This window comes from Nipponia nippon, unplaced genomic scaffold (genome assembly GCF_047370975.1).
Source record: "Nipponia nippon isolate SJK-2023a ecotype South Korea unplaced genomic scaffold, ASM4737097v1 scaffold_14, whole genome shotgun sequence".
NCBI lineage: Eukaryota > Metazoa > Chordata > Aves > Pelecaniformes > Threskiornithidae > Nipponia > Nipponia nippon.
Genome location: NW_028262330.1, coordinates 14033906 through 14059464, shown reverse-complemented (window position 1 = coordinate 14059464; position 25559 = coordinate 14033906). Strand labels below are relative to the sequence as shown.

The window sequence follows — 25559 nt, the reverse complement described above, 5'->3', positions numbered from 1 at the left end:
GCCTCTTCACATCATGACTACTAAAGGCAGGTTGGGTGAGTTCATCTCAGAAAGGATGTGACAGACAAGGCAGAGCACCGAGAATGGCTGAAAAGGATCACCTGATATGTCACAGTGTAATATGCTAAGTACCAGCACAGGAAACTTCTTTAATCTGCACTGCTTAGCTTGATATAAATATAATGAAATAAAAATAGTCTAATAAAAACCCACCTTCCTCCCAGTGAGGAAATCTCCAACAAAATTGAAACCCTCATCCCACAAACAGTTCTCCCGCTGAAATGTTAAAACTACTAACAGTAAAAGATCTCAGTATAACATTACTTGATATGGCCCTGAAAGAAATGGACAAATTGAGGACAGCATAAAAACCATACTGCAGAAAACCTGCTTAGGCTAAGGCACTTTCACAATCACCCAGTGTCAAACAGTAATTTCCCCACTTGATGCTCCATTAACACTACTTTCCATTGCCAGTCATGTATTGCAGCACATGGAATATATATATAAAAACGTGTATATAATGGAATAAATAGAAACATATGTATATGTACTTACATATTTAATAATTTTCCATTGTCATATATAAGAATACATCATAATGCAGGTATACAACAGACAACAGAGAAAGTTAAGGATTTAGAAAAGAATAATGAGATTGCAGAAGAAAAAAGAGAAGTAATTTGAAGCGCTTACTATGCCAAATCTCTGCAATCTTTATTTTCCACAAATTTCTAAAGGAACAAACTACAGTTTTGGAAAAAAGCGAGGGAGCTTCACATTCTGTGCATTCTCTAGTCATTTTATAACTTTCTAGATTCTCATTCTTCTCCTTCATTTTTCCTATAAAGCTCACGTCTCTTCACTTAAAGCTTGTTGACCTACGACTCTGCAATGCTCACTCCTTGGCTTCCTCCAGGTCATGACGGATCTTGTGGAACTTGATGAGATTGACATTGGACTGCTCCTCCTGTGAGGGAAGAGGGCTGTGAAAATGGAAAGGCTGACACTTCCATTTTCCTCTACCTGTAGCCTTGGAATTCCTGAAATAAGGGGAAGGTCCATAGCCTCTGTTCGCACTTTCCAGCTGTTATCTAAGCTCTTAATACAGATGTTCTCCATCTTTCTGGTTTCTTATCTAGAAAATTCATGAAAAGGTTGATGGAACTCTTTTTTATCTACAGAATAATGCTAAAACTGTATTTTTTTAACCAAATGCATATAGCAGTAAGGAAATTGAGGACATGCTATGTTGTATCTTAGAAGAACTTGTCAGATCAGGAATTCAGTGCATCCATGTATGGATTTCAGAACTGAACTAAAAATAAACCATTGGTGGTCACCTAAATATCTTCATATATCATTGTGTTGAATTTGGAATTCTGCTTCTGATGACCCAGACTTGATGACCTGTGGAAATAACATCCTGCTTGATGCTCTAGGTCTGTTGAATTCTGGCAAGACATTCACAGAAAATAAATACCTGTGAATGTACACAGACAGAAAGTGTCTGTTGGTACATGTTACCTCTGAACGAAATACTCAGACAATCACAAACAACTTTTATTCAATCCAAGGACTGTGGCTTTGAACTTCTAGGTTGGTGGGAACCTTAGACCACCATCCAGTTCAATCTCCCACTCACACAGGGCTAGAACCAATGTCAGATCTGGTTGCTCAGGGACTTGTTGAGTTTTGAACATCCACAAGAATGATGATTCCACAGCCTCTCTGGGCTCCTGTTTCAGCACTTAAGCACTTTCATGGTGAAAATATTTTCCTAATGTCAGTCAGAATTTTGCTGATGCAGCTTGTCCCCTTTGGGCACCTGTCCTTCGAATGTGCACCTCTGAGACAAGTTTGTCTCCTTTTCAGCAACACCACATTTGACCATTGAAGATGCCAAAAAGAACTTTCCTTGGTAAATCCATGCTGGCAGTTTCCAATCACCTTCTTCTCCTTCATATACCTTGACATTACTTCCAGGAGGATCTGGAACATGATCTTCCCAGTGCCTGAAGTAAGGCTGGCTTGCTGTAGCTTCCTAAAACCTCCGTATTTCCCTTCTTTAAGATGGGTGCTTTTCCAGTCATCAGAGACTTTTACCACTTGCCATAACCTTTCAAAGTTAATGGAGAAATTGCAATGGCATCGGCCAGCTTCCCTAGCACAGTCAGATGCATCCGTCTAGTCTATTGGACTTTTGTATGTCCAGTTTGCTTAAGTGGTTCCTAGCTCAATCGTCCTCTACAGTTCAGCTTTCCTGGCTCTATCCTTGTATGTTCTGGCAATGTCCTTATACTCCTTACAAGACCCTCATCCCTGTTTCCACTTTCTATATACTCCCTTTTTGTATTTGAGCTTAGTCAGGAATTCTCTATTCAGAATATATAGCCTCCTGCAAAACCGCTTGACTTCCTGCACATTCCTGTGTTCTGTAGAGGTGGTCCTTAAACACACAGCACTCCAGTCATAAGAGCTAGCACACTGTGTCTGTGATCTCATGGAGGTCTTAGCTCTGCAGTGACTGTACACAGACTTCTAATTCCTCCTGCTTGTTCCCCATGCTGTATGAGTTTGTCTACAAACACACAAGATGGTTTTCCTGTCATGCTGCTTTCTCAGGGGAGGTGTGAGAACCTTCCCTGTCATGCTGTCCCGCAGATACTTCGTCCCTGCATCCATTTGTCTTTTTATTTGGGGAATTTTGTTACCATCCCCCAATAAACCTAGTTTAAAGCCCTCCTCACTGAATCAGCAAGCATACTCGCAAATATGCTCTTACCTTATTTGTTCAGATAAATCCACCACTCCCCAGAAGTTTTTGTTCCTCACAAAAAGGAGTAAAAGCCAAAGGCCTGTCTGTGACACCAGCCACATAACCAGCTGTTGACCTGAAGAATGCCGCTTTTCATACCCCAGCAGTTCCCTTGATCAGCAGAATCAGGGAGGACAACACTTCAGCTCACATGCCCTTCACTGTAGTCCCCAGAGCTCTGTAATCTCTGGGCAGTATCACTGGGTATCAGAAACAATGATTAACTCATGATGAAAGGGATCTCAGCAGTTTACCTAGTCCTGCTTCCTTCTCAAAGCAGGATCTACATGCCTAGGAGAAACAAATGTTAATAATCTGATGGCTACCTGAGATTTGTTAGTCCCTCCACAACATCCTGGATTAGAGCCCTTGGCAAGTAGCAAACTTCCTGAGAAAGCAGATCTGGTTAGTAGATGAGTTCCTTCACCCTATTTAGAAAGTAGTGCCTGACCATTTTCACCACGACCTCGTGGAAGCATGGGTCAGGCTCACCTGGCCCAGGTGCCTCCTCTGAACAAGCGTATTGCACTTGTCACCAGACCCTGTATCTAGTCTATAAGTGTACATCTGTAGGCGGTTAATGTGCCTTCTCCTGATGACAGATGTCAAAATCTTCCAGCTTCTCCAAAGTCTCCATCAAGTGTAGCCTCAGGCAATCTGTCCTTCCATGTAATGCAGGGTTTGAGCTCTTGTACCTCCAGGGTCTCTCTGAGGACCTGTTGATCTCCTGTTTGGCATTCCAGAAACAATACAGCCTGCTCACCTCCTCCTGCGGCTCCTTCACTTGCCAATTCCTAACCTGGATCAGAATGTATCAGCCCAGTCCTCAGAAAGAAAAACTGTGCACTCCAGCAAGAGAAATCTATTTTTCCTCAGGAGCTCAGTTTTGACTGAGAACTCTGAAGTGTTGGGATGATCACTCCACCTGGTGCTGGAAACTGATCTCTAGCATATTGCCACCATTTCTAGACCACTTCTAGGAGGTGCCAACAATCTTGAGCTGCACCTCTGGGCCTCCCATCTGCATTAAATGCAGCATGAAATGCTAAATTGCTGTTTGCACACCCTGGTCACTCACATTCACTAGAAATGGTATAAATAGAAGCACAGCAGCCTTCTAAGAATTCAGTCTACTTTTTCGCAGAGGTACCTTTCCATATTATGTGTAACTTCTGTAAGTCTAACATGCTTATCAAAAACACATTTCTGTTAGCAGGGGACAGAAATATGAAATAAAACCATGGTCTTTAAAAAAAAAAAAAACCCTCAAAACAATTTAAAAATATTACATTAGTCAGCTTATAAGAAATTACTTAATTGCTGTGTTCATGTGAAGGACAATTGAGGATTATTTACATCTGAAAATAAGTTAATTTATAATCTGATATAGTTCTCATATTTTCAAATATAACTGTTTGCTTATTATTCTGTGAATTCCTAATTAGTCCTGAGGATACATTATCAAACCTGAAACATATCATGATAAAAAGAAAAAAACAACTCATAAATGCTCAACATCACTTCCCCAATGCCCACGGTTCCCCCTTTGAAAATGTCTTTACCACCACTCAGAGTGATGCTTAATGGCCTCCTCAGCTTGGGGAGGATTTCACCTTCATTTGCAGCTTGTTCACCAGATCCTGGAGCCTGAGAATATTCTTGCGGTCTTCCTCAGGCTAGAGTGGTTGGTAAGCAGGAAAGAGAGTGAATTGCTTTCCCAATGTCACAAAATTACATTTCTCCTTGGAGTTCATGTGAAAAAGCTTTGGTTTGCTGGGATGAGAGTGTGTCAGCCCGCAGAGGCCTCCTGCCTTACCTGGTAGGTCAGCTCCTTCACCCTCCTCTCGTACTTGCGCACACCCTTCACGGCTTCAGCGCTGCGCTTCTGCTCAGCATCAACCTCCCCTTCCAGCTCCCGCACCTACAATGAGAAGCCCATCTTTGGAGCTTCCCTGGTATCTCTCCAAGGGACACGCTCACTCATGCACAAGTATCAGCCCTACGCACTCTGGCCTCCAGCTTCTGGATTTGCTTCTTGCCTCCCTTCAGTGCCAACTGCTCAGCCTCATCCAGACGGTGCTGCAGGTCCTTCACCGTCTGGTCCAGGTTCTTCTTCATCCTCTCCAGGTGGGCGCTGGTGTCCTGCTCCTTCTTCAGCTCTTCTGCCATCATGGCTGCCTGATGAGGGCAAAGGGTCAAAGCCATTTTAGCGCTGGAGACAGTCTGGGGAGAAGGCACTTATCTCAAGGATAAGGAGCCCCCAACTCACATCTGTGATGGCCTTCTCTTCAGCATTGCAGGCTTCCTGGATCGTATCCTCCATTTCGCCCTGAATTTGCACGATGTCTGTTTCCAGCTTCTTCTTGGTGTTGATTGAGGTAGTGTTCTGTGCAAAGGGACATGGCAAGATTTTTATTCTAAAGCCTGCAATACCAAACCTACAGTCTGAGCAGTCTTTACTCTTCAAGCTTGCAATTAAAAATCTGGAATTCTTGTATGTATATTGTATATCTGTGTGAATTCTTGTATGCATATTGTAGCTTTGTTTCCAGTGTTGACTCCAGCCCCATCTCCTGCTGCTCCTGACAGGACCATGAATGCTTAACACCTCCACCATCTGCATATCCGAAGTCCAGGTTTGTTCACACATTTACATGATCCCTCCAAAATTATATGTAAATATAAGAAAATATAAGAAAATATGCTATTTAGATGTGTATATTTTCTAAATAGGAGACTCCAATTTACAGTGTCTTGAATTTCAGTGTTGTGAAAAAAAAATTAAAGTGACTGACATTGGGTTTTTTAATGACTGATATTGATCCTCACCTAGCACACATTGCACTGTATTAGTATGCAAAGACCTTCTGAACAGTCGCTTTCGACTTCTTTGCTACTGTCTTTTACACAGGTTATTGTCTGAGAAACTGTAGAAAGGTGCCCAGACATTAGCTACTGTGCCAGCCCTGAACCCATCTTCATCAGAGGTTGAGATTAAGATACAAGATCCTATAAGCAGTGGAGAGGTATAGGTGCACATTTCCATCTGTCAACTCTTCTCTGGGACCTGTGAGACACCTGGGAACAACATTCCTAAATTGCTGCAGCTAAATCCCACAGAACTTGTCTGTTGGACCTTATACATCAGCACCTTTAAATTCTGCCAGATCTAAACACACCCTTCTCCTGGTCATTGTCATTTTGGTTATTAAAAGAGTTCAGTGGATAAAACTCAGTTAATAACAGCGGCAAGGTTGGAAAAATAATGCCTGTGATCCAAGGTAATATCCAACATTAGGCACTGACCTGAGCATGAAGACCTTATTCCAAGAAGTGCTCTGGCACCGCAGCATCCACATTTTGGGTGTCTAGGCCCCAGCCTGGAGCCCAAATCCAGAGCTCACCACTGGGCTCCATGCACAGGGCATGGGGAGGCTGATGGAAACACCCTGCACCCTGCCCAGAAAGAGCCCAGAGCCAGGCAGTGGGAAATGGTGAGCACAGGGATGCATCTGAAGTCCTGCCTCTCTGAGGAGAAGGCACCAAGGGCTGCTGGTCGGGGCACCTCCCACCAGCAGAAATGTGTTCCCCAGCATGGGGCCAACAGGCATTGTTCTGAGGGGCCCTTTCAGCTGAGTTCTAGGGTGCCACATAGTGTCCAGCAGCCCAGTGGCTCTCTGTCCTGGCTGAGGAGGGGTCAGGAGGGCCTTGGTAGCTCAGAGAATGGGGCAGAAAGAAGCAGGCCTGCAGCCAGAGCCCAGGCGGCAAGGGCACTGCCTTGAACTGGAGCCCTGGTTCTCTCAGTATATTTTCCCAGTTTATCAAATTGATATCTTAAATACTCTACATAAAGAAATATTTTTCACACACTTAACTTCATGAGTGAGCAATACCTCTAATAGTATAATCTTGCTCTTTTCTATATATGATCAACATGCTGCCTCTGTACATCTCGACCTGACAATTGTGATGTAAGGACTAGTCACAACTACTAAAAGCATTGGTTTTTTTCTGTGCCATTCAAATTTTCCAGACTTCGGTTTTTTTTAAAGATCTGGTGGTTTACATCTTTTTATCCATTCAGACTCACAACAGTTCAAAACAAAACACAATTTTCCTCGCTGTGAAGCAAATTTCATGATCTATGATACACAAAAATGATTCAAGAGTACTAAATTAGAAAGTACCAAGGAAGTTGCAAATACTTCACAATCCTTCAAAATTTGCTACACTTAGAATCAAAAGGATTTGAAGAGAATAATATTTAACCATGCTAATCTGAATTTGCACAAAGGCCTGGTGTCAAATTTAACTACTTGTTAATCCAAATGCAAGGATAAACATAGTTGCTGTCTATATACTGCTAGTTCAACATTTAATGACACCGAGCTCAGCTAAAAATACAAAGGCTCCTCATAAAAGAAGGTATTTAACTTTGCTTTTTCCAGAAGCCAAGTGGTCTATGGCAGAACTGTTCCATCTTCAGTCCATGACCTTGAATTGAAGGCTCAAAAGAGCTAAAGGCTCTTTCTGGGTTACTGCAAGAACAGCAGCAAAAAAGAAGTAGTGACATCCACCTGCTGTCAAGACTTCATACAAATCCAGTGACTACATGGTAGAAACATTTGCTCTTTAGTAGGATCTTGTTTTGACATTTGCGGTTGCTCTCTGCTTTTGCCCTCAGAGTAATGTTTAACTGACTCTCCTCTCTTCCACAGAAAAGTTTGCCTCATAGCAGGGATTGCAAAGCTTCAGAAAAGATATTGTTATTGAACATAATCAGAGAAATCACTACAAAATCTTCAGCAACTACCTCATACTGAACTAAAGTGAAGCAAAATGAAGTAAAACATAAAAAATTAGCTCATTTTAGAAGACAGTTTTCTAAATGACATTTAGAAAAAAAGAAATGCACTGACATGGCAGTATTAGATCTGCCACTCACAGTAGTGTGAAGGATCAAGGAGTCTATGACAAATGTAAACAAATGCAGAACTTATCTTCCCCTTAGGCTATCAATGACAGAGAGTTTCATAAGATCTTCAATTCACTGGATTTCAATATGTATATAATATAACACACTGTGAAAATTTCCATTTGACATGAAAAATAAATGCCACTACCTACTTAACTTCAATGGGAAAAGACTGTCTTGACTGCCTGTGTAGACTTGAACATTTGCAATATAGTAGGTGTCGCTGTCTAAAAATTCAACTTCTGGTCTAACTTGGTCTTCTAGACTTGTCTTCCTATGGAATGAGATAGGTACCTCTGTAAGTGATAAACCCTTCTCTACAAAAGATGTCATGGTCACCTTTCAGAGTGACTTACTTCTTTCCATATGCTACAGATTGAAACTCAAAATGAATAGCTTAAACCATGAGAACGACCATTCTGTGCCAGACCAAATGTTAAGCCAGTCCAGAAGGTGCCTAAAGCAGTTTCCTAGTGTCGTCCCATAGCATATCACATTTCCTGTTGCCATTTCTATCAGAAGGCCAGAAGCCTTGAGCTAGCTTAGCAATACAAGGGCTCATCAGAGCTTGCCTGGACTTGTTGTGTCTTGAGCTTATTTAGCTTTGTTTAGCTGAAGCAGCAAGTTTCCCAACAGTTTGGAGACTAATGTCTAACTTGTTTTTAGCTTTAGCCTAGTTTTGCACAAAGAAATGATACCCTATACGTTAATTTCTAAAAAAGCTAAGTGATCATTGGGTAACTAGATTTATGGACTAAAAAAAATAGGAGTATTAGCAACAGACTGTTCAACAGCACATAAAAATAATGCCAAGAGGACCCAAGATGGAGGATGAAGAAACCTCACCAGAAATGTCATACTCTTCCTGGCAAAGAACTCAGGATGCTGAAGACTCACTTTGTTGGGAAGGACCCTTGACCTCAGAAGAGTGGAAAAATGAGAACTCAGTGATTTTAAAAAAGGAGCAGATACTATTAGATTTGTGATTTATCCATTTTGACTGTATCATTAAGCACCACTGGGAGAAACTGGGTAATTTACATTGTAGGTGTTAGTGACTGGACAAGTAATATGTATTGTATTTTGATCAGACTGTTGAAGCACTGATTAGACTAACAACAAATTTTCATGGATTCTTGTGTGTCTCACCACTGACATCTGGGGATGCACTGGATATGTAGGTCATGGCATGGTCCATTGCACATCCACAAGACAGGGAGTCACAGACCTCAGTACTGCTCTCATTTTCCCAATAGCTCCAGCTATATGGGGAGTATTTTTCCCTGCCCATGTCCCAGACACAGTTCCCCTTGCAGATGGTCACCATGTACTCTGTGTCCTCCGAGGACCAGGAGCTGCTCTCATCCCTTAGGTAGCAAGAAGACTGTGGGGTGGAGGACATGCTGGACTCCAAAGAGGAAACCTCCACCTTCTGCCCTGAGGTGGGGACAGTGCTTTGCTTTGCTGGCATGGGAGGTGACACTGGTGGGGTCAGGATGCTGTTGGGCTCATGGCATGCCTATCCACAAGGAAAGCGACCCCAGACTTCCTGCTGCCAGCTTAAGGCCTCGGTGTAGTGCCAGTTCCTCAGCTGCACCCTGGGCCATTGTCTTGTAGGCCCAGATGATGAGTCTTCCTCCCCAGGATCTTTTGTCTCCTGTCTCTTTTCGCGAGACCGGCCTTGCCAAGTAGCAGGCTCCATGCTGTCCACCCCTAGCCAGAGGCACATCTCTGCTGCCTTATTCCTTAGCCACTGCCTCAGCCTCTCCATCCTGCAACCAAGGGAAGCAGTTGTGAGCCTGGGCTCAGCACCACCTCTCCATTCCATCCTCCCCCAGGCATACTGGGACACCAACTGGCACTGGAAAGTGCCACAGCTCTAAAAGGGTGATCTTTGGCTTCTCACCCCTAGCCAGGCTTCTGCAGAGCCGGCTACACACTCATGTGAGTTGATGGCGGGGATGCTCAGGTGATTTTTCTGCTATCCTCACCTCACGGTTCTACCTGCTGGGCGGCAGAACTGCTCTGCTGGTGTCCCTCTCTCCTCCATCAGCAGCAGGTGAGGAAATGATCCGTATGGCCTGTGAAAACAAAGGCAGCTCTTGCTCACAGGGGCAGAAGGGATTCTAGCATCCTACCGTCACTGCTGGTGCTGTGCTGGGAGGGACATGTCTCCTAGCACCTAACACCGTCCTAGGAAGCTGCCTGGCTGTGTGTCCTCTGTGCTGGGAACTGGGACTGAGGGTGGGACACAGGCAGGGACATATCAGAGAGTGCCTCCCCTCTGGACACTGCCCCCATCCCTGAGGGGATCAGGACCCAGAAGGCATAGGAAGGCCCTCATACAGCACTGCCCAGCCTCTGGTCTGCACTCTTGGTGTCTCCAGTCATCTTCTCTCTGAAAAGCACTCATTTTCTTACCTCACCACAGCACTCACAGTTGCCCTGGGACCAGAGTCAGCCCCCCAAAGGCGGGTATCAGAAAGAAGGGGAAGCAGATTCCTGTGCAATACTTGCTGACACTAGCCCTGCCAGGTACCAGCCCCCACCATCCATGAAGCTGTCCTGAGCATTTCTTGGAGGCTTTGCAGTGGGACTCAGAGGTTCAGGGGCTGCCCTGGTCACAATGCGGCTCCCTCCAGAGCAAGTACTGTGATCTTCTACCCACCATCCCTCAAGCCTGTCCTCCTCCAGGAGCATTTTGTGCTGCTGGTCTGTGCCCAGGCTCCCAAGTCAACCCAGTCCCACTGCTGCAGCCCTGCCACAGATGTGCCCTTGTAGTTCCTTGTGCTCCTTTCAGAAGCCCAGCCACAGGAATGACTCCTTGTCCCCTCCAAAGTCACTTGGGCCAGGTTCATTTGTAGCCATTGGGTATTCACTGTTCCAACCCAGGTTCTCTGCAGCCCTCTTTGTCGGCTCTGGGGAGGGGGACAAAGAAAACAGCTCTTACGCACCATGCCTCACTGCTCCTCTTGGGATACTGCTTGAAGGACAAGGCTCTCATCTAGCCCACAGCCCGGGTAGGGGCCTCTGTGCAAAGCTCCCACCAGGAATCACTCTCTGGGCTGAGGCCATGGGAAGCTCCTGCCCACAACCCCTTCCCCATGCAGGCTGCATACTAGAGCCCGTCAAGTGCCTGACCAGTAGCTGGTTTGCCCTCTTCCAGCTCCGTAGCGGCAGTGGCATCTCCCTAGCAGCCAGCATCCCCCTGTTGTTTGCACAGCATGCACATGGGCAGAGATGGGGCCACAGCACCCCTGGCCCATAGAGTCCCTTGGGCACACCAAGACCCTCACACTGGCTACCCTCCTCCTGGCCCTGAAGGAAATATTGTCCTTCTCACGCTGGAGCAGGTACTCCCTTATGGGACTGTGGCCCACAGATACAGCCATGCAAGGGAAAGAGCAAGGGTAGGAGTTCATTGCAACTGTTAAACCCTCATCCAAAGGGTCAAGGGGTGGAGACTCTAACAGATATACCTTTAAAATATTGTAGCTCATTATTTGTGTTACATGTTATAGGAAGTATTATAGCAGGAACCACACAAACCAGTGGAGGACTAGCCTCACAAGGAGACATGCAAGTGCAGCAGTGAACCAACCTGAGCTGGATTTGGTGCCAAATAACTCCAAAAAACACACCATCTCTCCTGTCCTAAGTGACCACCATAATAGATAGAACCCACGCCACGGACTGTATGAACTCAACGGATATTTTATGGGCATTTTATGGTCATTTTACAGGGGTGACCCATAGGCCACTCCTGTCATAGAAAATTACATTTGTGTATATATCAAAAGATGGGGAGCAGGGTAGTGGTTAATAAGGACGTATTGGATAGTGTGAGACCAGTGCATGACTTAAATGGTATGGAATAAAGGGTGGAAATGGTACTGTTTTTGGCTGGGATGGTGATAATGGAAGCTCTGATGAGGTCATCATTCCATTGCTCTTTTTGTATTCACCAGCACTTCATCTAGACAATGCAATAAAGACAGACCTCACTGTACTAACAGATTGTGTTTTGACAAGCCAGTAATGTGATTCTAGCATGAAGGAAGCAGAGGCAGTCCCTAGCTGTATCAATCAAGAAATTTTACTTGATGCAGTAAACACTGAATAAGCATATTTCATGCTATAATTATAAGTACAGCCTCTTGTGAACCCCAGAAAGTATTACCCTGCTACATCTCTGCCTATGAATCCATGTTCACTCTCTGAAAGAGACACTAGCGTGCTTTTAATAGATGTAGGAAGTGGCCTTTTCTTAATAATTAGGCCAAATTAACTCTGAATAGATATTCTGTTTAAAAAACAGGACTAATTTAAGAGAAAATAACTTTCTGAGCTAAATGAGAGAAACTGAACAAAAGGGTTGTGGATCAGAATACCATTACCAAAAAGGCAGAGAACAAGGTATTTTACACATGAGTTGTAGTCCCTGATGGGCTCCAGCAGCTTTGCTGTAAGCCCTGGTGGTGTGTCCCCACTGCCTGTAGCACCCCATGTGCAGAGTTTGCTCAGCTGTGAGCAGGTCCAACTGTGCTGCAGGTCACACCTCGGCATCTGAACCCAGTGAGCATCCAAAGCCATGGCATGGCAGCCATGGGATGGATGAATGGAGTGCCATGCACAATGGCTGCGTCCCAAGCTGCCTGTGCTCAGCCTGCCTGCCCGTGCAAACAAAGGGGCATCCTGCCTCCCATGAAGAAGAGCCTGCCCTGGCACCAGAGCAGCAGCACAGAGTCTCCAAGCTCTCTGTGGCACAGCCTCTTCTCAGTTGATCCCGACTGGGACCCATAGCCATTGGTCAGTAGTAATAACGAAAACAGTCATTTTCAAAGAAAATACAATTCCTCAGAGGCTCATGTCACATGTTTACTGTAGGCAGACCATGGGAAGAACATCCCCTGGAAATGCATGAAATATCAGTAATTTTGAGTTGGGACCAAGCTGAAATGGGGGCCCCGTAAGGTCTGACTTGTTATGAAAATGACTATTCTATACTGGGCTCAAGAATCCAATAGCAAACACTTCTCTAAGGACCCCAGCCCAGACAGTTATTTTTACGGATGCTAGTGTCATTGCTCCTTGGAGTTGGGTTTCAGCAGAAAGAAGTTAGTGTTTCACTGACATCTTAAGATGTGAAGGAGAGCTTTGAGCTCTCTGAGGAGTGAGCAAAACATTTGGCTCTACCAGCTGCACATGGAATATGATCTGAGCCAAATATAAGAACTGAGGGATTTATACATTTGTTTCAGGCATCATAAGTTCATTTTAAGAAATTATTCTCCCTGTACACAAACACGTACTCACTCACACCTACATGTACCCACACACCACTTACAGTGCTCTAACACTTTCCTTTGGGGTTGGTTTTACTCTTGCTGTGCAGAGCCTGAAGTCTTCCTGGGAAGAAATCTCTACATGATGCGTACATCATGTGGCTACTTTTTCCACAAACTTTTCTGAACATGACCACCATGATCATTCTCTTCTGCCCTGTTTCATCACATCCCCAGCTCTCTTTGGCAAGAAAATAAGTTCTTTGGTACAGGAGACTGAAAACTTCTCTCAGCTGATCAGATAAAAGAGTGCCTGGGAGAGAGATTTCTTCACCACTTATTTTGCCCCAAGATGTGGATTTCCTTCATTGGCAGGAGGATTGAGGTGGTGTATATGCTACACACACACACACTTTGTCCTCTCTTGAATAGTGGTGGCGGGAGGTCTCATATGTGGCATCAGTGTTACTTAGGGAAGCAGCAGCATCATTTGGTAGGCAAAGCACAGTACTACTGATAAATGGCTGCAGCAGTTTCTTTGTCCCTTCCATCTTTAATACCAAAGGCCTTACAAGCCTTAACGTAGCAAAACTATGTGGGAAATTTTCCTGAATTTTACAATGCAAGATATCACTTATCAGCATGATGCACGCTCAGAAGTGCTTTGCTATCCCTCCGTTACAGCATTACCAATCAGTCCTCAGATCTTTTAGGAAAAGGATAATGTGAGTGCAGTTGTAGTTTTGGTTACCCATCCCTACAGGAGCATCAAGTGAGGAAGAACAACCCCTTCTCATTGTCCATAGCAAGAATATTATGGGTGGTCCGAACAGCTATTCTTGCCGAGTTCCCATCATTTGTCCACAAAAATGCTGTTTTCTGATCAGGGGAAGGTGGTACTCTCTTGCCCTCACTAAACTCTTCAAAGTCATGACAGCCAGCATTGTGGAGAATACTGCATATCTCCTTTTACCCTGAGTTATGTGGTCATAATCAAACACCAAGGACTACACACGTCACTTCTGGGATGTCAGACAAGTCTATATACACTCAAAATGAAGGATAACTCCTTCATAGGCCAACAAAGAATGCTTAGTCTGCATTGTAGTAGAAAGATGTACAGAATGTTATTTACCCAGAAGTGCCCTGTGAGCGTGGGACAAATCTCCCCCCAACATGGGACAAAAAAGGAACCAATTTTCTTCCCATCCCAAGACTTTTCTTCACACACAAGGTATGGAGAGCAGATTACAAACATCCCTAGGCTAGTATCTCTGTACTGTTATCACACCAGCTGCATTCCAGACCTGATCCCTGGGACAGAACACGGTTTTGTGCCACCCCCTTGTTCACACAATAGTAACCCAGCAGAATGAAAGAATATCAAAGAGCTACATAATTCTTCGGAGGAAACAAGAGAGAGATAAAAAATTATTACAATATATATATAACAGTCAGAAACAACCAATGACATGCAAGCCATCTGACTGGAAGGGGGGCAGTCTATGGTTGCCTTGGGAGTGCAAGGACTGGCAGGGCTAAAAGCATCAGGTTTAAAAATTTGCCATAAGGGTGACTTGCCCCTGAAGAAAGATAGGAAGGGCTGTTCAGATGGGAGATTTCAGTACCCTTGTACGTGTATCTAAACAGATCCTGAACACTCAGTCCTGCTGCTAACCCATTATTTCTTGCTTTCCAAATGTTGTGCAGAGCCCACCCTAGAACTGCTTATCCCACCAGCCCAAGTGCTTCCTAGAGTACTTCCTCTCCATCAGCATGCTTGTTAGGAACCACTGCCTTGAACTATACAGCTGGTTCAAGCCAAAATAATCACCACCACCTGCCCTGTAGCAATAGGACAAGGGGTAATGGTTGTAAACTAAAAGAAGGTAGATTCAGATTAGATAAAAGGAAAGAATTTTTTACAATGAGGGTGGTGAAATACTGGAACAGGTTGCCCAGAGAGGTGGTAGATGCCGCATCCCTGGAAACATTCAAGGTCAGGTTGGATGGGGCTCTGAGCAACGTGATCTAGTTGAAGATGTCCCTGCTCCTTGCGAGGTGTTGGACTAGATGACCTTTAAAAATCCCTTCCAACCGAAACTGTTCTATGATTCCATGATTCTGTAATGCTGATGATTGTCTTATGCTTTCTCACTTTTTACATTGAGACGGCATTGCACAGCACTGTGGCTACACTGGGTAGCATTGGGCTAAAATGCCATCTCTTTATAGCAATTCTAAGAAATTGTTGGTGAATCACAGGAATGGGCCAAGTCCTGTGGAAAACTGGCTTTTTGTCTCCTCAGTTATAACCTACAAAGTGCCAGACTTTTCTCAGTGGTTCCCAGTGACAAGATAAGAGGCAATGGGCAAAAACTGCAATACAGGAATCTTTAAACGTAAGAAAAGACCTTTTGCTATGAGGGTGGTCAAATATTGGCGCTGGGTGCCCAGAGGGGTTGTTTAGTCTCTGTCCTTTCAAATATTCAAACGCAACTAGGCAAGGTCTTGAGCAACCTGCTTTAGTTCACCATACTTGAGCAAGGGGATTGGACTATATGACTTCCAGAGGTGCTTTCCAATCTCAAGTATTCTGAGATTCTACCTGGAATGTAGAATGGAATGTAGAATTCTAAATGGAATGTAAAAATGGGCCATAAAACTGGACAAACAAAATTAATACATAAAAGAACCAAAGATCAGGGACGGATGTGAAAGTTAAAAGTTCAGAAGGAATATTAGTATAGGCAACTCTGATAGCCCCTTTCCTCCTCAAAGCAATAAAGGACACAGGCAAAAAATGGCCAAGGTCTCTGCTGCTGTGTCATTAGAACAGAACAGAATAGAAGGTACATGATGCTGATCTTATATGATATTCTAGCCAGAACATGCTAATGTCTGTTACTGTAACTGCCCTTTCAAAATTAACAGTGATCACCCTGAGGTTTTTTTTAATAAGCTTTCTGACCCTTAGGCCCAGACTCATTAGGAAAATCAAGACAGATTTTCTGTAAATTTGACTGTGGATGAGAATTTGAAAAAGGGAAAGGAAAGGAAAGGAAAGGAAAGGAAAGGAAAGGAAAGGAAAGGAAAGGAAAGGAAAGGAAAGGAAAGGAAAGGAAAGGAAAGGAAAGGAAAGGAAAGGAAAGGAAAGGAAAGGAAAGGAAAGGAAAGGAAAGGAAAGGAAAGGAAAGGAAAGGAAAGGAAAGGAAAGGAAAGGAAAGGAAAGGAAAGGAAAGGAAAGGAAAGGAAAGGAAAGGAAAGGAAAGGAAAGGAAAGGAAAGGAAAGGAAAGGAAAGGAAAGGAAAGGAAAGGAAAGGAAAGGAAAGGAAAGGAAAGGAAAGGAAAGGAAAGGAAAGGAAAGGAAAGGAAAGGAAAGGAAAGGAAAGGAAAGGAAAGGAAAGGAAAGGAAAGGAAAGGAAAGGAAAGGAAAGGAAAGGAAAGGAAAGGAAAGGAAAGGAAAGGAAAGGAAAGGAAAGGAAAGGAAAGGAAAGGAAAGGAAAGGAAAGGAAAGGAAAGGAAAGGAAAGGAAAGGAAAGGAAAGGAAAGGAAAGGAAAGGAAAGGAAAGGAAAGGAAAGGAAAGGAAAGGAAAGGAAAGGAAAGGAAAGGAAAGGAAAGGAAAGGAAAGGAAAGGAAAGGAAAGGAAAGGAAAGGAAAGGAAAGGAAAGGAAAGGAAAGGAAAGGAAAAGAAAGGAAAGGAAAGGAAAGGAAAGGAAAGGAAAGGAAAGGAAAGGAAATTTTTTAGAATTATGTCACAATATTTGTCCAAAGGGGACTATTGTACTTAATTTGTGCAAAGAAATGGAGTTCATTCATGATCAGCCAGACATTGCCTCATACTGGCGTCTAGGAATTTCTGTTATTCAGAAGACAAAATGCTTGAGAATTTAATGAAGTTTTTGCTTGAGTTGTTTCTGTAACTCAAAATAAATCTTGAACAGAAAAGACTTCTTCTTGACTACATATGTATCTTTTATAAGCCAAATACTCTTTAAACGTCTTCTCCATCTGCATTGATACCTGAGGGAATTGTTTCTAAATGTGTCTGAATTTGGCTTAATAAGTCAGACTCTATCCAACAAGAAGACATAAGTCTCAGAAGTAGGACAATTTGCTTTCCTGAATCCTATCTATTTTGAATAGTTCTTCTCCCTTCTTCTTTGACTGAGTTACTTTCCAACAAGCTTCCTACCTGTCAACACTGACTGGTTAATTAGTGTGTTTAAAATAGATGAGAAATGCTAAGATTCATGTCTTACAAGCCAGTGAGACTGTGGAGCTTTCCAAACATGCTTGTCATTCACTAGTTATCTAAGGCACTGCCAAAATATCTTTAGTCATGGTTATTGCACTTCTTCCAGTCCAGCTAAGGTCAGCTAAAAGGTTAGCTTTATCATAAGATAACAAGCCTAGAGGAAGAGTGGCATAGGAACACCGAACAAGCAGTAAGTCTCACCCTCTGCTAAGCCTTAACATTACAAATAGAGGAAAATGGCAACTGTCTAAATTCTATTAAATGCAACCATCCTGACTGCCTTCTCTGTAGCAGTAGTTAAACTTCTTATTGCCTAAATAAGTGCCAGCTGGAACTGTTCTTAGTTGTTCAGTGTTAGGTGTTATGTTCACTCACAAGCAGCCTCAACCTAGGCAGACAGGTGCCTTTTTGCTCCCTAAATCTTTTGGGATCTAGGTTAGACAGTGTTATCTAAAAATCTCTTTCACTTTCCAGGACATGTAATCAAATGTATGGTGCAGGAATGGCTAGTGATTACAGTGCATACTGAGATAGTGAAATAGCTGTGCTGTGGGCTCTCGCTAGCCTGAGTGACTGTCAAATAAGATACTGTGACATTGCTGTAAACCTTAAGACGTAGGCCCCTTCATGTTGAACAGTATTCAACTTTCAAGATTCGTGGACTAGAAGAACAGCAGACAAGAGAATACAGTTAGCAGACCTGGTCTGTTTCCTGCTAAGATGTGACTTGTTAGCAAGATATTGTGAGGGAGACCTGAACCCTAAGGATGCCCAGCAAATTTGCAACTGCAGCACAATTGCCTGATTATATATTACCTTGTTTGACAGTTAACTTGAGCCAGTTTGTGACAAAATCAGGGATGCTAGAGGGTATAAAAGGGAAGTATTTTGGGATGGGAATGGTGGAAAAAGGAAGAAAGACAAAGTACTCTTCATTTTTTATATGGATAAGATAGGAGGAAGTACAATGATTTCAAGCACAAAAGCAGAGTAGAGTGCAGCTTCACACATAGTCGCTGTGAATCAGAAAGAGACTGCTCCGTAATGAGGCTGCACAGAAAAGTGGTTACAGATATGTTAGGTAAGTATATTCAGGATGAAAGATTACTTGGGCAATACTCGTTAGCCAGGAAGTAAACTTCTGCTTCTAGATGTTATCTCAACAGGTTTGGTATACGTTCTAAGAGCAACAGGACAGAATGTGAACACTCTTGTTCACAGAGGAAAAAACATTGTGATGGAAAAATTCTGAAAGAGTCAATACTAACACAGATCACTGTTAACACAGCATGAGGGAAATACAATGGGAATTGTTAAGTACTTCTGGTTCAAATCATATGAACTCTGGCCAGTCACTGGCAATCCATGTAGCTGAAAGCATTCAGCCCAGCTCACACTGCAAACAAAATTTTTAGAATAAAGCCATAATAAATAGCAAAAGCTATAGTTGAAAAAAGACAAGATAAAGCCAGAAAAGTACAGGATGGAACCAGAAGTAACTGAAGACATGAGGAAGCCACTTAAAGATCATCAAAGGAGATCTGAATCTTTAAAGTAAGAATTACAGGCCATTATGTCCAGAGATTTCTTCAAAGTACAGGAAGAATGGCTCTACACCAGTTTTTGAAATAAACTCATGGGCCATAAGTCTATGCTTTTGATTGTCATATAAAGTTAGCTAGTCTACTGGTAAAGAGGGATTCCTAAAACATCCAATCTATCCTCCAGCAGAATGACCTAAAATCCACATGAAAGCCAGGTAAATGTCAGGATGCTTTGTTAGCAAAGGGTTCAGGAGCCCAAGTCTTTGCATAGAGAGAAGGGCAGATCTGAAAACTGGATATACTCTCAAAAACCCTTGTGTAATAGGCACTGCAATAAAGAAAGGCTAAAAATCCCATTAACCGTGGCTCTAGCAGTACTAAAGTTGGAGCATTCCTTCTGGAAGAAGAGAGTATTCAGTTACTGATAGGGAACTATATTATTCTTCACAAATAGTCATTCCAATGAGCTGCACTGTAGTTAAGAAGACAGGCAATGGGTATGAGGTTGGTCTCTTTGTTCATTCGCCAGCGAGTTTCTGCTATTTGATTAGCGACATGGTCAAAAAGATGCAAGGTCAGAGAGATCCGCAGATCTCGTTGTCAATTTATGAGAAGGCAGTCCTAAGTCTCAAGTGGATCAAGTCATTACATATGTTCAAACTTTATGTAATGACTTAAAATTCATAATGGATCTGGTACAGCAATATGTGCTCAAGACCTATAAGTTTCAAATAAGTGTCATATGATAAAAATAGATAAATACTACAAAAATGTGAATGCAACAATTTCAATGGAAAATTTGAAGGTTTGAGACATGAAGGGGGAGGTTAATATCAATAATAATGTTGCCTATGATATTAAAAATCCTCAGAGCTAGGTCAGCTTTTATAGGTGAGTAGGTTAACACCTTATTGTGGCAGGGGTGAATAAAGTAGGCAGTAAGGAGATACTACAGGCTATAGACATTGCTAGATCTGTGTACTGACAGTCCATAAGAAATCATCATAAATTTATAATTTGAGGAAGAATTGAAGAGAAACCATAAGTTTTTGCAGAAGGATCAGAAGACAGTTTTTTCTCAAGCCAGGTGTAAGAGGTTAGAATCATTAAGGTTGGAAAGGACCTCTGAGATCATCCAGTCCAACTGTTAACCTCACTGCCTGGTCCACCTCTAAACCATGTCCCTAAGCACCACATCCACACATTTTTTGAACACTTCCAGGGACTGTGATTGTACCACTTCCCTGGGCAGCCTGTTCCAATGCCTAACCATTCTCTCCGTGAAGAAATTTTTCCTAATATCTAATCTAAATCTCCCCTGGCACAACTTGAGCCCATTTCCTCTTGTCCTATCACTTGTTACTTGGGAGAGGAGACCAACACCCACCTCGCTAGAACCTCCTTTCAGGTAGTTGTAGAGAGCGATAAGGTCCCTCCTCAGCCTCCCCTTCTCCAAACTAAACAACCCTAATTCCCTCAGCTGCTCCGCATAAGACTTGTCCTCCAGACCCTTCACCAGCTTCGTTGCCCTTCTTTGGACACGCTCATGCTATTCTCATCAGAGACAGATAATAGACATTTCAGTGTATCCAGTTGAGGTGATTTTGAGAGTAGCTCTGTAAAGCATGTTGGAACTAGAGATTATGTCTACTTGCTTCATGCTTCCTCACTAACTGTGGCATCTAAGAAAAATGGGATGCTAAGGTTTTGAGCAGACTGCAGAAAACTCAACAGGGTGGCTCTGCCCAATCACTATCCCATATATAAAACAGACTCATTTATCACTCTAGGCAGAAGAGAGTACTTCTCTGTGCAGGCTTTAAGACTGTTCATAAATCACATTAAAAAAAGAATTTTCAGGAAATTAGTCTGCATTTACCACTGACATGGGACAATGAGTTGAGTTTAACACAATTCTTAAAAAAGAGAATTACATTTCAGAGATCAGTCAGCTGAGTGTTTGTAGAGTACTTGTTCTTGCTACTCCTGGTAGTTAGCCCACAAAATGCAGCCTACCATTTTTTCCATAAAAAGAGATCTGGAACAAAATCTGCATTTTCTTGAGCTGATTGGTACTCCCCTTCAAAAAAATAATCTTTGTGTGATCTGCAACTTGCAAATGCTGTTGTCAGCCATGCTATCAGAATTAGAAGAGCATGCTTGGAAAGATCAATATGGCCTGTAAACCATCAGTGTATAAGGTATGATGTAGGAAGCATAGCCTCATTCTGCTGTTCCCTGGGTAAAAGGAGAGCTCCCAGGAATGTTGGCAGATGACAAGCAGAAATGCCAGAACACTAATCCTTCAGAGCAAATCTTCTCATTGCTGCACTTCGACTAACATGTTGCTGTGAACGGGACCTGGAGATGGTAAGGACACACTTTCTTTATTAGATTTGATAAGTATTGGATCAGATTAAATTAATTACAGGTAATACCTTCTATATCTCCCCTGGAACTTGTCTGTTAAATATGGAGCTTAACATGTTTTGTTACCTTCTTAAGATGTTCTCTAAGAATCTGTTTGAATGTTCCTGATAAAGACTTCGTGTGGTCAGGTGGGGGCAGAGGGAGATGGAATTTTGAACTGATTTCTTGATTTTCTTGAGATAACCCAGTAATTACCATTGCTAATGTGAATTGTGGAGTAATTCTCTAGGAAGAAAGGCAGTTGGGATCAACAATTTATGTACATATGTAAAAGGCTATGTAATGTAAATCTTCCCAGAATATTATTGATGAAGACTAGCTTGTGTTACAGTTCATACAAGGCAGCGGCAAAGATGTTGATCCTCTTTCCTAATCCTGCTCTTGCCTTCAAGAACTAATATCTGCAATGCATTGCACATTTGTAATTTAGCCTTGCTACGGAAGCAAACATTCCATGTTTCCACATAGGGAATTTGGAAAATTGACTTTCATACACATGAAGCCTTCTGTTTCCAGCAATAACTCTCTGTTCCACACATAGACTAAAGCAACTTAGTCCCTTGGAAAGGTCCTGAAACAGCCAACTGAGAGTAGAGGGGTGGGTAAATGCGCAACCTGTGACTGAAAATGGGCAGTAATGAATGTGCAGCCAAGGTGAGCAATGTACACACCTCCTACTTCCACAGCAAATATTAGTAACTCCTAGGTGACATTCAGAATGCCATTTCCTTCACACATGTAAGCAGCTGAGTGACTCCAGTTACAGAACAGGTGAATGAAGTAAAAAGGCTTAAAAGCCTCCGAGTAAAGTGCAGAAAGCAGAGGGACAACAGGTGGCAAAAAGAGTCAGAGAAGGACAAGGAGGTGGATGGAAGGGAAATTAGGGTTGCTAGCATGATATTAATATTAGGATGCAAATGACTCAGAAAAAGAGGTTAGGTGGCACGTTCCTTAGCTGACCCTCCGTCTGCCACAGAATTGGAGAGGGGTCATGATGCAGACAGATTATCATAACTGATGTGTGACTCTCAGACACTATAAATGGAAAGTACAACTAAACTATGCTTTGCCTGAACTTTGTGTGAATATTTCCTATCCATCTTAAGCTGTAAAGACCATTTCACTCAATCACTGCTTTACCAAGCATGCAGGCGTAACCTTTGCCTTCTTCATCCATGTTGTCAACTCCCTGTTGCTCCCTCAGGGACTTCTCTAGCTAGCCTGTGTCCTTCTGGAGCAGGGTGACCTCTAGGGGCCTCCGGGCAGAGCTGGGATGGAATGAGCATGTCAGTGCTCTGCCCTGCACTCTGCCTTGCACATTTGCAAACCTTGGACTTTGCCTATTAGTGCACCCAGTCTGAGGTCTTTATGTACGTTGAATCATATATTCCCAGCACCATCGTCTTGTCTTCCAAAGGGCTGCCCAGGTAAATAGAATAAAATGCTTCAACAGACTTCTTCCTTTCTCTCTTTCATGAGAAAGACAGGATCTTTTTCAGCTAATAGTTTCTTCTGGGGTTTGAATACACTTGTAAGTCATGAAGAACCGAACTGATAAATTTGGTTTGTCAGAATTCACTGAGTAGAAGTTTATTTCTGCAGAACACGAATATTTTCAGTTAACGTTACTCTGTCAATGAAACAGTGCTTATTTACTTAGGAGGCACGTCGCTGATGTCCAGATTATTATAGCTCTAAGGGTCTTTGCAATCCATGCAGCTCCACAGGAGTACACCAGCTGCATCTATTTTAAACTTTCTCTCAGAGATGTTCCTTTATGGTAATTGTGGACCAATGCTTTTTTCAAGGTCAGTGACCTTTGCATTACTTACCAGCTAGTAGGCAGTCTGACTACACGGGGTGTTTATACAAGCTGATTCTAATCATCAAAGTATGGCATTCAAAATACAAATACATGAGAAATGAAATATACTTTCATTTATATGAATGAATGAGAGATTTCCCCAATATAAATACAGAACATTTCCAGATTCACAAGAACTAAACAAGTATTTAAGACATAATGTTTATTATTTGACTTTTTCTGGACATCTGCAGTCTGGTGGCATACGCAGGTTGAGTTGTTGCTATTAAACACCATCATCACCATAAACGTTCAGCATGTTAATCACTAATATAGTTAAACTATATTTTACTTAAACTATATAGTTAAACTATATTTTACTTAAAAAAAATAAGAAAACTTCTATTTTAATTATGGAGTACTCATCTTCTATTCAAAGAAATAATCAGATCAAACATGTAAACTCTTTGTAAATTTTTGTTGCTAAATAATACCGTGGCTCTGTGTATGAATGCTATGAGGTCTGCTTATTGGAGTCTAAGATAAGTTTTCTAGTCACTGAACAAGTGGAAAGCAGACAGAAAACAAATAGTTTTGTAATAACACCAACTAAAAATGTTTTAGTTTAGTTACTAAAAAAAAATTTTGGACTGTCATAGGTATATAGTTTTCCCCCAAATGATACTGACTGTATACAGATTTTTCTTTATGTCTTCAGAAATGCCAGCATAAATGCTGACCAGAAAAGTTTTTTCAACAAAAGAAAACTCACCTGCCACTATTTTTCTTTATAGACATTTTCCTCTATCCAAGATGCTTACAGTGACCTTAAATGTTGTTTAAAAAAACAAAGATATGATCTTTCTTATGTGATGCCATTTGCTCAAATTGTCTTTTACTAGTAAACCAGATGAAACATCTAGTTATAATAATGTAATAACTACGTTTATAGTTGCTCGTATAATCATAATTGTAACTATTTTACACATTTAAACATAACCTCAAGCCTACCAATTCTTACAATAAATAGGCAACAAATCTTCTCGTCACTTTTTCCCATCTCTAAGTCCTATTCCTTTCTCTTTGGTGTCACCGTTACCTGTAGCACTCTTCCAAGCCCAACATCTATCAGTTTTTCTTATTTTTCTTCCCCAAAGCTAACATCATTTTGCTGCTTATTCCCAAATGTCCTCATCCCTTTTTCATATCCTTTCCTTTCACATACAACCACACCTTTCCAGACCGTATTCCAGGTACTTGAGCCATTGTCAATTCTCTCCTTGTCTCAGACCTCATATGTGCATGTCCAATTCCACACAACTGTTATGGTTATTTCTGCCCCCACTTATTTCTCACTCTATTTTTATATTTCCGTCATGAGCCAGATGGAGCCAGTTCTGGCTCTTTATGCTCATATACCCTAATTCATCAGGATCTAACATCTACCTGAAGATGCCATGGGAAAATTTTGATTGTGCATGCTATGCCAGACTCTTCTGCCCCTGGAGACCTAGGTGTCTGGCAGGGTCCTGCTGGGGCAGGCTGTTACCATCTCAATAGCTGTATCATGAAGGAAATGTCGCATTCTGGCCACACACTCCTCCTTGAAGAGAGGATCCACAAAACCAAGAGCATGAAGGGCAGATCACCCAAATAAGGCAAGTATCAGTTCTTGGCCTTCCAAAACCCTCTCCTTCTGCAGTCGTAGCTAACTCATTGCCATAGGCGAGGGCAGAAATAGAGGAAAGACTTCAGCCCTGTCAGCAAGAGGAAGGAGAGGATTTTAGGTAGGGCACTGCAGCTGAAGGGCACTTCTGTGCCTGCAGCCTAGGCTGCACATAGACTCCCAGACTGGAACATCCCCTTTGGGACAGGGACAGTGTCTTTGGGGGTGGGTGTTACCCAGCTCCTGCCTCACCTGGGGTCTGCACGTGCCGCCACAGTGCAATCAGCATTAATTGCACAGGGAGTCTTTGAGAATGTCTTCATTAACGCTTAGTGTCAAACAACAAAATGCTATTGAAGCAGATCTCCCTGTTGTCCCACACTTTGGTTTTCATGACAGGTGTGCTCCAGGGACACATCTAATGTGCTCCCACCTCAGACAGGCATTCAACTCTTGGGACTCCCACCCTTTCCCCACAAAATCCGTTTAGTCTAGGTGCCAGGTGCTCAGCACTTGCTGTGCTGCCCCACTGATCACTTATCATGCCACTCTGCTGGCTAAGGGAGAGACAGCCTGTGTTTCAAGCGTGTGTTTGTGGCTGACCCTGCCTCTCACAGCAGCCCTGTCTCCCAGAAAGCTGGTCCTGCTGACACGTCCCAGAGGGAAAGGGGTTTGCTCTCACCCCAGCCCCGGGCTTCCTCTGCAAGAGGAAACCTCAGGACTGGAGAGGCAGATGAGGGAGATGAGGGGCAGGATTTCTTCTGCCCGATGTAGCCCT

General features: G+C 42.8%; 1 protein-coding gene across 1 annotated transcript; it reads right to left on the bottom strand.

The window, feature by feature from the left end:
- Positions 1–821: 821 nt before the first annotated feature.
- On the bottom strand, positions 822–9195 carry LOC104014641 (myosin heavy chain, skeletal muscle-like). Its single transcript, XM_009467345.2, is given in 8 exon segments — positions 822–901; positions 904–970; positions 3571–3587; positions 4416–4494; positions 4635–4739; positions 4826–4996; positions 5088–5204; positions 9022–9195. Coding segments are annotated over 8 exon segments (810 nt in total).
- Between the last annotated feature and the right edge of the window lie 16364 nt (positions 9196–25559).